The 14,720-nt window shown below is 50.2% G+C and overlaps 1 protein-coding gene across 1 annotated transcript in view; it reads right to left on the bottom strand.

Annotated features, from left to right (window-relative positions):
* The window catches only part of AR (androgen receptor), a 34,199-nt gene extending 29,194 nt beyond the window's left edge, over positions 1-5,005 (bottom strand). The window contains exon 1 of the mRNA XM_030448859.1: positions 3,611-5,005. Within this exon, the coding sequence (XP_030304719.1) occupies positions 3,611-4,578 (968 nt within the window). The 5' untranslated portion in view covers positions 4,579-5,005. The remainder of the gene's footprint in view (positions 1-3,610) is intronic.
* Between the last annotated feature and the right edge of the window lie 9,715 nt (positions 5,006-14,720).

Genomic DNA, 14,720 nt, shown 5'->3' with positions numbered 1-14,720 from the left:
GGGTGGGGGCTGCCCATGGCATCCAGCATTCCCGCCTGGCTACAGTGTTTCTGCTGTATTCCCACTCGGGATGGTCCCACGCCTTCCCGGGGGTGCAGGAAGGGGCTGGAGGCAGAGATTTCCAGGAATCACCAGCACCATGCTGCTCCCAGCAGCGGGGACACCAGCAGCACCCATCCCTGCTGCTCCTCCTGGTCATGAGGGTCTGTCCTCAGAGAGGCCTGAGCATCCCAGCAACTCATTTCCCTGCCTGAGGATCACTTGTTCCACAACCTCAGCTCAAGCCAGGACAGCCAAGTGTCACAGCCTGGCAGCTCACACCACAGTAAGACCGTGGGTACATCTGACAAAGCTGGCAGAGGGACAGGCTTCAGACACAGCATTCCCACACACACCACTTGTCTTCAAAAGAAATATTTAAATTGTACTGCCAGCCTTCTGAGCAGAAGGGTCACACCGACAGGACAGAGGGGAGGGTCCTCCCCTTCTCCCAGGGGCTCGAGAGTCCCACCAGTGAAGAGATGAGGGACTGGACCCCCACACCCACTCTGGGGAAGGGGATGGGTAGAATAGGCTCCTGCCTCTTCTCATCTGTTAGGGTAATCACCCACCCTCAGTCTTCTTATCAGAATCTTATCTCCTCCCTAGGCAGGCAGAAATCATGACAGGTATTATCTGTAACCAGTATCAGAATTAGAGTGCTGGCCACAAAAAGATTACAGTCATTATGCCAGGGTGATGCACAAACACAGGGCACTCATCCAAACTGATTGCAACCCAGCCAGAGAAAGGAATCTACAGGTAGGTGTGACCAGCAGACACAGGGACACTAAACAGGGAACAGTGGTAACAGCAAATGCCACTTAAGAAGCATTTGAAACTACATGGACCGCTAGATTTTTTTGAGCCAATTACCCCTGAAGTTCATGTATCACCTTTGTTTCCATTGCCTCAGTAAGAGCTCCCTATTTGATTCCATTTTAGCTCAAACCAAGCAGCCCTGCATCACTCACTCACTCACCCACCACTGTTTTGATTGTACAAGTCAGTTTGATGCTGTAGTTTTAGATTTATTCTATCAATGCTGCATATCACTCATAACCAGGCCATTTAGTCACCTCACAGACTGCTGGTAATAATTATGCAGTAACTAGAGCACAAAGATAAACTGCTAAAACTCCACAGTGTAAGAAAAGCTTGGATTAATTTGCTAATTATACTTAAGTATTACTGGCACAATCAGGTATACTGTATCAAAAGCTTCAAATGAAATAAAAATGTTTTAAAGCCTACTGTGTTTCCTCTGCAGGAAGCAAACCCAGCACCTCCAAACCCAAACAACCCACCTCCCCCCTCCCTCCCCATCCAAGCAAAAGGGCAGGCAGCACAGATCCACACCCATCTCAGCAAAGAGGGAAAGAACTAGGAGCAGCACACCTTAAAATGCTCCTAATTCTCCAGTGAAGACTGGGCTGCACCTGCAGCAGCTGCTGCCAGCACTACAGTGATGAGGGATCCAAAGCACCTTCGTCTTCATAAAGCTGCAGGGACTCATGGAAGGGCTCTCCCTGCTCCCAGAGAAAATGCCAAGACTGCATTTTCCAAGGATCAGAGGGTAAAGCTTTCTGTGCAATGCCACGTCAGGCAGGAACCTAAACCTGGCATAAGGAAGCAGCCCAGGTCCAAAACAGAGCATCCTTCAGAGAGGGAACTTGCCTGTAAAGTGTTCTCACTGCCCTGGCCCCCTTTCCGTACCAGCCCTGCTGCCTGCCATCAGCTCCAGCTGCAGCACAGGCTGCTCATGGCACAGCCTCTGCCCCATACCCAGGAGAAAAATCAAGAGCCACAGCAATCGATGGGCAGCACACTGAAGAGTTAACAGAGATTTGGCTAAGATTAAATATAACCCTGGCACAGAGAGGAGGATAAATACTATCAGCCTCGCGTTCTCTTGCAGCAGCCAGGTGTATGAGCAACAGAGTTCAAAGGACAAGACAATTGTATTTTTAAAACTCTGTGCTAGCTCTGACTCCACTGTTCCCTGCAGAAGTGGGAGCTCAGATCCCTGGGAGCTACTGGGCCAGGGGAAGGGGGAACAGGGATGCAGCATGCTGAACAAAGCCACAAGGCATTGAAGGATATATCATTTCCCACAGAAATAAAGGAAATTTCATTTAGTTCTAAACCTGCTGCCCAAGTCCAGCACCCAGGATAGTCTGATGACCACCCTGCAAGCCCAAGGCTGTTCTCCCTGAGATATTCCCTCTCTGTGTGGGCTCCGTAGGCAGAGGCACCACAGCTCAGCCACCCCCCCGCCTGGCACCATCCACCAGCAGTGCTGGGGCAGCTGAACTCCTCCAGCTTTACTCACCCCAGCTCCCTCTGCACTGATTTATTCAGATTTATCCACTGGCAGAGATTTATCCAGGCTCCAGAGGCACCTACACAGGGTACATGGAATTCCTGCCACTGGTAGGACACTCACAGATGGACTCATTGTGACCTTTTCTTAGCTTTTCAGTCTTTTTGGTTTTAAGTATTTTTTGCCAAGCCCTCAACTTCCTCATAAAATCCGCAAGTAAAAGCTTGTCTGGCTAATTACTACACTGCCCGAGTAAAGCTGTGAGCATTTCAAAGCAGCAAAACAAGCACAGAAGCGGGAGGTGTGATGCGTTTGCCCTGTGCTAATCTAAAGAGGAAAACTAACACCTCACGGAGCACCAGAGGGTCAGCATGTGGATGGGAAACTCCAGCCGTGCACCGACTGCGGCTGCACCAACCACCTGTGGCTGGGGCTGCCTCCGAGCCTGCAGAAAAATCCTTTTGCATTCACTTCGTGGCTCCCGTTGCTGTCAGCTGCAGCGATTCCCCCGCGCTTTGCCGCGACGCATCACGCCCGTGGCTGTGTACGCGTTTTACACAGACTGTTCGTCTCCTCCTTTGAGGTTAATGCAGCAGGTAAAATTTTTTGTGATTCAGAACCTTCTTCTCAAACACACAAACCTTTCCTCCTCTGCTGCATTCCCAGGTATATTATCCCATCCCTACTTTAAAGCACATATTATACCACTATTTAAAACAAAGCTCCAAAGCACCGGCAGCCTTTCCCTGCCTGTACGTTCAGCAGTTACCCGGCTCTGCCCCGTTTCTCTAGCTCGCAGGGGAGCGAGATGCAGTGAGATCTTTAACTCCATGCCAAGCCCGGCCCGTTCTGGCAGCGCAGCGCCCCGCTCCCCGCACGGTACCGCAGCTGAGAGCGGAGAGAAGAGACGCGAGACAAACGCATGGGGGGACGGCGGAGAACACCGGGAGTTTCCCGCAGTGCTTCTGCCACAGTCTTGCCTAGTAAAGCGCAAGGGACAGCGTGTCGATGACAGGGAAGCGGAGAGGTGCATCAAGTCACTGTGGCGGGGATGGGCTCGGGGGCAGCCGGGACAGAGGGGGGCGAGACCCGCGGCGTTCGCCGGGGCAGCTACGGGAGGTGGGATGCGGGATAGAGGAAGCCGGTGCCGGCAGCGTGCGGAGTGCGGGGGATGCGCGGTGCGGGATGCAGTATGCCGGAGCCAGCGGGATGCAAGATACCGGTGAGGTGCAGGGTGCCGATACTCACCGGACATCGCCGTAGGCGCCGGCGTATCCCTCGGCCCAGGGGCCCAGCTCGCTCTTGATGCAGGCGGTAGTGGCGGCGAAGGGCGCCCGCCCCGCCGGGTACCATCCGTCAGCGGCAAACTCGGCAGTCTCAGCAGCTGGCCCGCGCCCGCAGAAGGGCCCGGGGGTCGGCTCGGCGCAGGGCCCGTAGAGCTGCCCCTCCTCGGCGAAGAAGGCGGTCCAGGGCCCGGCGGGGCCCGGCGGGGCCAACTCGGCACCGTACCGGCACGGGGGTCCCCAGCTGCCGCCCACCGCGCTCTCCAGCTTGACGCGGGCGGGCGGCGGGGCCGGGGCGAAACTGGGTGCCGGCCGGGCAGCGGGTCCCGGGGAGCTCCGGTAGAGCCCCGGCCCGGCGGGAGGCTCCAGCGCCAGGACGGCCTCGGCTGCGAGGAAGGCAGCGGGGGCGGGAGGCCCCGGAGGGTCCCCGGGGGGCGGGTGGGGGTTGCGGGGCGGCTCGGCGGGCAGGGCGAACATGCAGTCCTCGCGGGGCAGCGGCTCGGCCGGAGCCTCCAGCGTCTCCAGCGCCAGGCCCATGGAGGCGGAGACCGCTCTGCAGAGCTGCTTGGCGCTATCGCCCAGCGGGTCCTCCCGGGGCGCCGGTTCGGCTTCGGGCGGCGGCAGCAGCGGCAGCCCCCCCGCATCGCACAGCAGCTCCCGCAGCTCGCCAGGGAAGGGCGAGCCCATGGCGGGGCCGCCCCCCGACAGCGCCTTCCCGGTGCCGCGGGGCTCCGGGGGCGGCAGCCCGGAGGGGGAGCCCGGCGGCGGCCGGGGGCTGGGAGGGCAGGCCGGCGGCGGCTGACTGCCGCCCGGTTCCTCCCGCGGTGTCTGGAACGCCTCGCAGACGCTCTGGAAGAAGGTCTGAAAAGCCCCGCGGAAGGTCCTGCCCCCGGCCCGCGGGTAGACGCGGCCGACCCCCAGCTGCACCTCCATCTCCGCCGAGCCTGGGGACAAGCGACAGCGGCGAGGGCGGAGATCCCCGGCACCACCCCGGGCCTTCTCCGGCTGCCGGGAAGGCTACCAGCCCCGCTGCCCCGCCGAACCCATCCCCGCCGGAGCGGTGGCGGGCGGGATGTTGGCTGCACGCAACAGGCAGGAAAAGTTGCGAGCGGCGGAGCGGGCGGAGCGGCTGCGGGCAGGCGGAGTGGGCGGCGGTGCGGGCAGGAGGAGCCCTCCGGGCTCTGCAATGATTAATCCAGTACCGTGGAGCGGTGCGCGCCCTGAACTTGTCTGGGCGGGGACGACCCAGAGCAGAGTGGCCCGTCGGCTCTCGCCGCAATTTCTGGGTTCGGCGCCGCGGGCGGAGCGGGACGAGACCCAGCTTCCCGGCCCGCCGGGACAGCGCCCTCCACCCCGGTCTCTGGGCCAGCACCCGGCCCGCCCCCCGCGGCCCCGGCCGGGCGGAGCGGGGCGGAGCGAAGCGGGGGCGCGGCTGCTCCCGTTCCCCTTTCCTGGAGCCGCGCAGCCCCGACGGCTCCGGCTTCAGCCCCCACCGCGGCCCGTGGCGCTCAGAGCTGGCAGGGTCCCGCAGAAATCCCGCTTGGTGCTGGGCAGCTGCGCCTGTCCACGGCTCTGTCCGACCCGCGCCCCTGTTCCCTGCGGGAGCCGAACGTCCCCTCCTCACCAAGAGGCAGCGTCTGCTCTCACCCTCCTCTGCTCCACGTATCGCAGCGATTCCCAATCGCCACCGAACAGCGAGCCCCTGGACCTTGTGCACACCTCCGCTCTGGGCCCGAAGGAGGCTGAAAAAGCCCTACCTAGCAGATATAATTAGTGTAGGGCCGACCATTAGCAAGGCTTGAGCTCCCCTTACTGGTCCTGTCATAACAATCCTAAGGCAGCTTCCAGTAGGCACCATTCCCAGGCAACCCGGTAACGGAATTGTACTCATCTGAGATACGTTGAGATAAAACCATTAATTTCATCCCCTCTGGAGAGAAAAAGGGGGTAATTTGCTGCAACCAGAGAAGCAGAGCCAGCTGAGAAAACGAAGAACCATGTCCAGTCTTTTAAAAGCATTTTTACAAGCCATAGAAGATAAAAATAATGATAAAAAAAAAAAAAAAAAAAAAAAAAAGAAACAACTACAGCCAAGCAAAATTTGGCAGTTTCAAGCTCTTGAGTGGCCAGAGAACCTGACCTCCCACCAGCAAAGCAGCTGCTGGGGGAAGGCAAAGGCTTGGGAGCAAGATAAGGACAACGTTGCTGCCCAAGGCTTCCCTGGAGTTTTTTGTAGGATTAGTACCATTATTTCAGAGAACCTCAGTTTCCTCTCAGACACGGCTGAAGGTACAATTTCACTTTTCCCACCAGCCAGGCAGTAGCAGCAGTGGCCCAGCTTTCCTCCAAACCTGCTCCAGACTTCAGAAACAATGGCAAGAACACAGGCTCAAAACAACCCAGGGTTCAAAGCTGAACCCTATCAGGGTATCCCCTGTAAATTATGCCAAAAACCTTTTTAGTCCCAGAAAATTAGCAGCATCCCTTGGGGCGGGGATTGGGGTTGCTGCCAGGGTCTGGGAGATGCTGATCACAGCAGAAGTGCACAGAGACTGCAAAATGGTTTATGTAGCTTTGACTGATTGTCTCTGTGGTTAAGATGTATTACTCAAGAAGCAATTTTGTAATTAGATCTTCACATAAATTTGAAGGAGGTGGTAATTTTTTTTCTTTTTAAAAATTTTTTATTTATTTATTTTCTGAAATGGTATCTTGCAAGTGTTATGTTTTCCTCATATTCATGTGTTTTTTTAAAAATTATTAAATGTTAGTAGATTTTCCGGGTGGTATGGGTATGGCTGTACAGACTATTTTTAAAGGCTTCATGTATTTTAATCTTCATGCTGGGTGAAGCATACCAAATCTGTATAGCTAATGCACACTGTTTTTCTTGTAGTTACTGTCTTACAAATACTAACATGTAGCTTTCTTTAGAGTTTCAAAATTGTTTTCATAGTTTTAAAACTGAGTGAAATCCTTTCCATAAAACCACTTTCTACAGTTTAGAAGTCAGCCACAACCTCAGCTTACATCTGAAATTCTGAGAGCTGTGTTTTAACACAGTGAAACAGACTTTGTTTTAGGCAAAACCTAACCAAACGTCTGTTTTTCCTGTACACAAGGTAAGCTGTAGCTGTAATTATTAGATTAGCTTAAAAAATGAGCAGCAATATGAGCCTCTGCACATTTCAGAAAAGTGCCTTTCTCTTAAGTCAGGCTGTGCTTTTCTTCAGAGGGAAGTTGAAGAAGGTGTTGCTGATTGTTGGCTCGGCCCTTGCCCAGCTGTCAGTGGTTGGGGCTCAGGTATTCATCCATTTGATTGCTTTTTATTGCTAAACACTACGGGCTGAAAGAATTCTTTTGTGCTCTGCTGTCTCACACGCCCTGAAGTGTTCTCTTTTAACAGTCTCGTGTGGTTTGGGTTCAGTCATTAAATCTGAGTTTCAGAATTGTAAGACATGGTTTTCTGTTATGTAAAACAACACTAAAATCAGTAGCCTGGGAGGACACCCAGGCTAAAAGTGCTGCAGTTTGAACCAGGTAACCACGGAGTGATGTACAGACATGCTGATGGGTTTGATGGGGGCTGCTAGCACAGGGGTCCCTGCCCCTCTCCCCATCTTCCCCCAGGTGCTTTTTAACTGGGTAATACACCCTTTGGGTTAAAAATCAGCCCTCAGTGAAAACAGGTATTTTTTCACAGGTCAGTTCCATCCTAACTGAGGCAAGTGTGGCTTCTATTATAAGGTAGAGACTCAAAGACAAACCCAGCACCATGGGCTTATCTGGATCCTGGGCAGTGTGTGTTCCTCCAGGGCTCCCTGCCAGGATGGTGTTGCTGCCCACCCTACCTCAGCACTGGGGGTATTTTAATTCCAAGCTTCTGAGCATGCTTTATCCAAACCACCCCTGCATTTCCCAGTGTCCCCATGGCTCACAGCACCGTGTGCTGTACAGGTTTGGCCTCCGGCACTACGGAGTCCTTGGGTGGAGCTGCCAGAATTATTCTGAAACTCAGGTTTGCAAGAACCTCCCTAGGTTCTCCCCATGCCTGCCCCTCTCCAAGCAAGGGCTCCTTCCCCCTCCTCCCCACACCCTGCCCCCATGTAAAAGAAGCAAACAACTTTTCTCTTTCCATTTCTGTGCTTTTTAGAGTGGCAACCTCAGGAGGAAATTGAAAAAACACCACCATTATGTTAAAACCAAAATCATGACGATATTTTATACCAATACCATACATCCCTGCCCTTTCAGCCTCCTGAAATATTGCTCTTTGTCTTGACACCTACGGTGCTGTGACTGCTCCCCAAGCTGCAGCTGCAGCCCCCCTGGAGAAGCCACAGCAGGACAAGGAGGTCACTGTCTGGGGAAGTGGGACTCTGGGGGAAAATCACCAGAGGAGGATGGATTCCTACCCCAGGGAGACAGAAGCCAGTCAGACCTGATTACCTGCTACTGCTCCTTGGTGTGACAGTGCAAATGTCTCTGTGGAGACTTGATTGTACTCATCGGGAGCTTACACCTTCTCTTGAAAGTCAGAGGAGGTTAATTCCCCACAGAGGCTTTTCTTTTCAATCAGATTAATTATATTTAGAATTTTGTCAAAAGAATAAAATGCTCTCTGGAGACATACAATTGTTCATCCCTAGAAAGATTAAGTAGACATTGCCTTTTCAGCACACAAGGAAGAGAACAGCCCAGGCCCTGGCAGCAGCCTGGAACACGTTGGGTGTTGCAAGGGGAAGGACTGCACCAGAGGACTGCAGAAACCTGGGGAAGGTGCAGTTTGCAACTGAGGCACAAGCTTTGTGAGTCTCAACTAGATCTCATCCTTGAGAGAACTGCCCAAGAGGTAAAACAAAACCCTGGGACAAGGGCTGTAAGAGACAGCACATCCTGAGAAGAGGCTTCCCTGGACCTGTGTATGTACTCACACACGGAGCTAACTGCACACTGCAATTGCTTCAGGAATAAAATCCTTTGGGGTGCCTTTTCTAACTAGGAGGTTTTATCTTATTAGCCTTTCCCTTTTGTGTGAGTTAAACATGTCAGAATATGATTTGGCAGGAGTCTTATTGCCCAGGAGGCGAGAGTTAGAGGCTGAGTACCTGCACTGTGGGCACTTACTCTGAGGAGGTGCTCGCAGGGCTGCTCAGTGCAGGGCCCTGGTTCAGCTGTTCAGTGCTGCAGGTACAATAGGAAAACAGCTATAAATACTCTTCAGGCTGTGCTAAAGCACAACAACTAATAAACAGAGGTACACCCCTTGAACACAGCTGCCAGTGAAAATGTGACAGTTTCTTCTGGCTCTCCAACCACAGGCAGAAAATTTTATTGTATACAGTTTTCAGTTTCTTTCTGCCACACATCTCCAGCAAGCTGATTGTGCCTGCCTACAGCATACAAAAATGCTTTTTAAACTTGTGCTTTTAGCCCAATTGCAAGAAATTTGTTCAAATCTTGACTGTAGAAATTTTATTTCATCTTAAGCACTGAAATAATCCTTGTTTTAATATTTTAGCTTTGATCAACAAGATTTCAGGAACTGAAAAATTGCAGTAGCCATCTCATTTCTTTAGGCCCTGGTATAGCAAACAGCCACCAGTGCTTGCAGACTTTTCTCTTTCTTGTCCTCTGGCTCAAAGCTTTTTCCTGTGTGGCTCACTGTAAATCAGTTGTGGTAGGAAAGTTATCATCTCTCTGGGTATTTCATGTTTCTTCTCCCTCAGACAGTCCCAGAACCAGCTTGCTTGATAAACAGAGCATGATTCTTCCAACCCACAGGACTGTCAGGCCAAAGAAGGATAAAAACCCCCTCAGCTCTTTTCTCCCATATTCCCAACCCTTGCTAAGAGAGAAGGAAAGCAGAGTTCAGAAGCCTGCCTTGCTCTACCTGTGGTGACCTCTCTGCTTTCCAGAAGGCAGAGGAGAAACCTGCTGGGCTGCCCAGCAGAAGAGGCAAAAAAATACCTTGGGAGCAGCATGAAAAAGAACAGAACTTTGCCCTCCCTCTGCTTGAGGCATCGTGCAATGTTTTGGAGATGGGTTATTCTCAATTTAAATTTGGTATGGCTTGGAATTTTATTTGACTGTTCTCTCAACAGCATGTAGTGAGGTAATTTGTATCTGAAAAGATTATTATTTTAAAGGATGAATTTTAAAGTCCCCTACAGATATTTATAAGGGACCCTCAATGTAGGCTTAGGTTTGATCTCTGAACATCACTGAGAATTTTGTCTGAATTTAAATGCACAAGGAGGGAAAAAAAAAAAAAAAGATGATAGATATGATTCTGCATTATTGAACAGGCACTTTGTCTGACTCCATCATGAGCAGAACAGGACCTGATTAGGGGCATGAGGAGATGCTGAGGAGACCTGATTCACAGAATATTTCAACACATTCTTATCTTTAACTATATAAATAGTCCCACCAGGACCTAGGAAATACTCATGTGCTTAATGTTACGTATTCACTTAAGTGCTTTGCTGGTTCAGTACCAGAATTATTATTTACAAAGTGCTGTCAAATACATCAGACACCAAGAAAATACTTTTTTCTGATAAAACCCCTTGGCTCAGAATATCCTATGTAACTGCTCAGAACTGCAGCAAATAACATTTTTCAGATAGTCAGGGGACATTGCAGTTAAAATTTTCTCTCTAGGCTCAAAATCAACAGCTGTTCCTTTGTTTTGTTTCCTGAAAAAAAAATAAAATCAACCCCAGATGATCTTAAAGAGCACAAATCTACAGCCAATGGGAACTCAAATGTTATCATACTCCCATGGAGCTTGGCAGGAGCAGAATCAATCATTTTTTTGCCATTAATCTCTAGCCCAACAGTTTTGCTTCCACTCGTTCGAGGTGAGTTGCAGTTGTTTACCAGTTGTTTACAGTATTACCTTGATTGTACTACTTCAGTTGTGCAACCCCAGCTATGAAGTGATTAACCTATTTAGGATACAGATGCAGAAGACCTGCCTTATTAATTGTCCATAAATGTTGAAATAATGAAATCCTTTCCAACCACAGTAGCCTGTATGGGAAAATAAAGCTTCATTCTTGCAGTGCAATTATAATAATGGCAAATACTCAAAAACAATCTAGAGCATGAGTGGCATCCTGCTCTCCAGCCTGATTATCTACAGGCTCTTCCATCCTGGGTCTGAGGGCTCCAGAGTGTGTATTTTAGCTTGTCCCTCTGCTCACTTAATATGACAGCAAAGAAAGAGGGCTCAGCAGCAGTGGTGGGAAGAAGCATGCAAGGAGATGAGAGGGATCTTATTGTTACCTCTTGTATCTGCTGCCACAAGGTGAGCTGAGGGGTGATGAGGCTCTGGTGGAGCAGACAGACCCAAAACCACCTCCCACCAGCCAGCACCTGCAGGCAGCTTCCTCACTTCCACCACCCACAGCTTTCCCTCATTATTTGTTTCAGTCTCTTGTTCTTAGGCTGCCTAGTGCTACACAGAAGTAGCACATCTCTTAACATTATGAATGGTTTTGGCCATCTGTATCAGTCCTGGACTGCTAACTTCACCTTGTCTTGTCAGACAGGCATGCAAGTTCACGTGGGTGAGTTCAGAGGCTTTAAAAACTCCCTTTGCAGATGGGGGCAGAAGATGATTTCACATTTCAGTTCTGAATGGTAAGAAAGTCTCCCATCTCTTGTTGCTCAATATGTGGCATCCTTCTGATGGAGGACCATAAGTCTCCCCTGAACTTCTCTCTGATGCCCAAACCACTCGTGTTCCTGGGAGAGGAATTGCCTGGCTCCTGGCCACTGCCTTCAGGGAGTTCTGATCACACTTATGGCACAGGCTGCTGAGAGGATCCTGCTCTGTTCATCACTCACCCTGCCTGCCCTGTCCCAGAGAGGTGGAAGAATTGATGGAGCCTCATTGCCTCTCAAGAAGCAGACACTTAGGAGAGGATGAGTTTGATCAGTTCCAGGCATGCAGCAGGATCCCCAGCAGGTCTCTGCCTGGGGGTGGCACCGAGCCAGCACCAGGTTGCTCAGCAACCTGCAGGATCCTCACAGAGAAAGCAGAAAGGCTTTCAAATGCCTTTTTTTACATGTTTTGAAACACATCTTGCTTTAAATACAGGACTAAGCAGCTGTCTTAGGTAATATTTCTGGAACAGTTACAATCACCTGAAATGTTATTATTCTCTTTTCCCAAAGTCATCCCTATCACCTCCGGAGAATCACTAACGTATTTTCTTTCTCTTACAAATTGGAAACAGATCTTCAGAACAGCCTGTTTGTGTACCTTGATGAAATGGCTGAAGTGCTTGGTCTCTTTGATCAAAGGCAATCATCGTGGTGCTGAGAACTTTTAGAAACTTCATCCCTAACACAACACACATTTGTTCCATTTATCCTGCCTTACACAGTCGGGTTTTGGGCAGTTTGAAGTTCCTCAGGAGCTGGGGAGGCAATACATGGGCTTGTGACTCTCCATGGAATCTGGTCCAAGGCAGCAGTGCTGAGAGATCTATTTTTCCAATGTACAGCTGGCAGAAGCCTAGGGTTCATATGGGGAATCTCTTCACCAGGAGAATTCCCAGTTGTCTGTCTCTGTGGTCCAGGGCTGGGTGGTCATAATCACAGATCTCACCTGCAGATTGGATAGAAAGCAAAGCACTGATTTGGGATTGATACTGCAGAGAGAATCCAGAAATGTGACAACAGTGAAGATCAGGGAGTGCGGGTGCAGCTGTGGAGAAATTGTCCTAAAGAGATATGATAGATTTGTGAAACCTCTGGAAAGGCTTTAGCAGGCAAAAGCAACCTTCTCAAATTGAAGTCTTCCATGCTAGGTTTGCATTTGAATGGCTGCAGACTTTTCCCATGCTGGGAATGGAGATAAGGAAATCTGTCAGTGGCTACAACCCTCCTCTCACCATAATCTCACATTTATTGGTGGATAATAATATGTTTATAAACATAACTGGAACAGGCTTTCCTAAAGCCTCCTTTTTTGAGTGGATTATTTTTCATCGTGATGTTCTGGGTCCTTCCATTAACAGTTGCTGCAGGTTCACTTGAGGAATCCTTTTGTGCTTGTAAATAATCAGCAGATCTCTCCTTTTTCTGAAACATCAAGAAACTGGCAGCTTGTTGTTGTTACTGTAGCTCCCTTCAGTACTTGCATATATTTGTATTCTGTTGGTTTTCAAATTTTCCCTTGAGGAATCTGCCCTTTTGTTATCAAGCCCTGGTTTGAAAGCAGAGACTGGAGATGCCATCTCTATCCAGTCAGGTTTTGAAATCCTGACCTATCCTTGCTATGGAGATAACTTTGTGCAGACTTTGCTAGCCTGGTGGCCACCAGCCAGCCCTGCTCCCCGGCAGGTTTGTGGTGCAATTGCCCACCACAGCTGGTCCAGATCACCACCATCCAGGTCCTGCCTCACAGCTGTGCCTGGCATGCCTCAGACCTGCACTGGCTGCTGAACATGGCCTGGACTGAGCTGGTCTCCAGATGGTAGCAAAAAAAAACCCCAAACCAAAACACAACAAAACCACACAAAACATTGTCAGCATTTTCAGACTGGGAGTTTAGAAGAAATGCAAAAGAGGATGTCCCAAAGAATGCAGTAGAGCCAAGCAGCTGATTTTCCCCTGTGATGTCTATGGATTCACCCCAGGACAAGAGAAAGGCAAATTTTTGGGCAGCAGAAGAACAGAGAGAGAAGCTAGCAGGCCAGTCTTGTAGTTTCAATGGTGCTTAATCCTTCCTTTTCCTTTTCTGGTCCTCCTACAACACTGCTTGAGGTCTGTAGTCTCTCAGTGACCTCTGCCTCCTCAGGGCACTGAGCTCTTAGTAACAAGACAGCTCTGCAGAGTTATCCCCTGGGAGCCACTCAGCTGCTGTCCCTGTCCCCTGCGCTGGGCTCAGCTGTCAGACCTCAGGTCTCACAGGCACAGAAGTGTAATCATCCCACCACATTCCATGCAGCTCCTCAGCTTCTCCAGCCCTAACACTTGTCAGAAAACTGGAGGAGAGTGCGATGAGAAAACTGATCTGAGCAAAGACAAGTGAAGCTGGTTTATGTACAAATAATCTTGTTAAACCTGGCAGGACAAACACGTCTAGTATGAGATCAATGAGCCACATGGCAAACAACAGGGGAATCTGAATTTGCTGGGTTTACTCTGCAGTGTAACTGGCACACAGAGACACATTAGGGCACAGGATAGGATGTCTGAGAAAAAGATTTTTGCTTGTTGTCGAGCCTCCACAGTTTTGAGGGCTTGAAGTTTGTTCAGAATCAAAACCATCTGTACTCATTGGCAGAACCTAGCCAGGCCTGAAAAATAAGACACCTGATTTAAAGCAGGAGCAATCTGAGCGTGCAATAGTGCTACAGACAATATTAAAGTCTTATCTGTGATCTTTTAGGGAAAATGATTTAAGAGCTCAGGAAAACAATGAGCCAAAAGGAATCAGTTCCTATCAGTAGTGCAAGAGCAAATATTTAAAGTCCCATTGAAAAATCCCAGTGGTTTCAATGGTCCTGAGGTAGTGGGCCTGTGTAGTATTTTCAATTCGTCTTTTTCTCTGCAAAGAAAGTCTCTGTTCAACAAATTATCTGCTCTTGTTCCAAGCCTCACTAATGATACTGCAAATCCCTGCTACCTGCTTATTGTGCAACAGGGGACAAGCTGCCTCCATACTGCTTTATCTATCTCTCCATCTGCAAGGAGGTGCCAGGTTCTGCCTCGTGTTTACTGACTGATTGCTGCCTTCATTGTGTCAACTCACTTGGCAGAGCAATTTGCAGTTCCTCATCCAGCATTGCACTGATGCTGCCTTGTTGCTTCCAGCCCGTGAGTACTGGGTGGAGAACCTGTCTGGGAATCCATCCATGGCAGCACCTGCAGGTCCAGGAGAGCTTCCCGTGTCTCTGGAGCCAGGCAGCTGGCAGTGTGTGTGCAGGGCCCAGGAGATGGTAGGTCTGACTCCATGATCTGTTTAGTTTCTGTTTCTGGCACTTGAAACAGAAATGTTATAGTTCACTTCCCTTTTTACTTTGTTTCAGCCTCTCAAGCTTTTTGCACTCTTT

The sequence above is a fragment of the Calypte anna genome, chromosome 4, assembly GCF_003957555.1.
Source record: "Calypte anna isolate BGI_N300 chromosome 4, bCalAnn1_v1.p, whole genome shotgun sequence".
Lineage (NCBI taxonomy): Eukaryota > Metazoa > Chordata > Aves > Apodiformes > Trochilidae > Calypte > Calypte anna.
The sequence above is the reverse complement of the archived record's forward strand: the minus strand, read 5'-3'. Positions and strand labels throughout refer to the sequence as shown.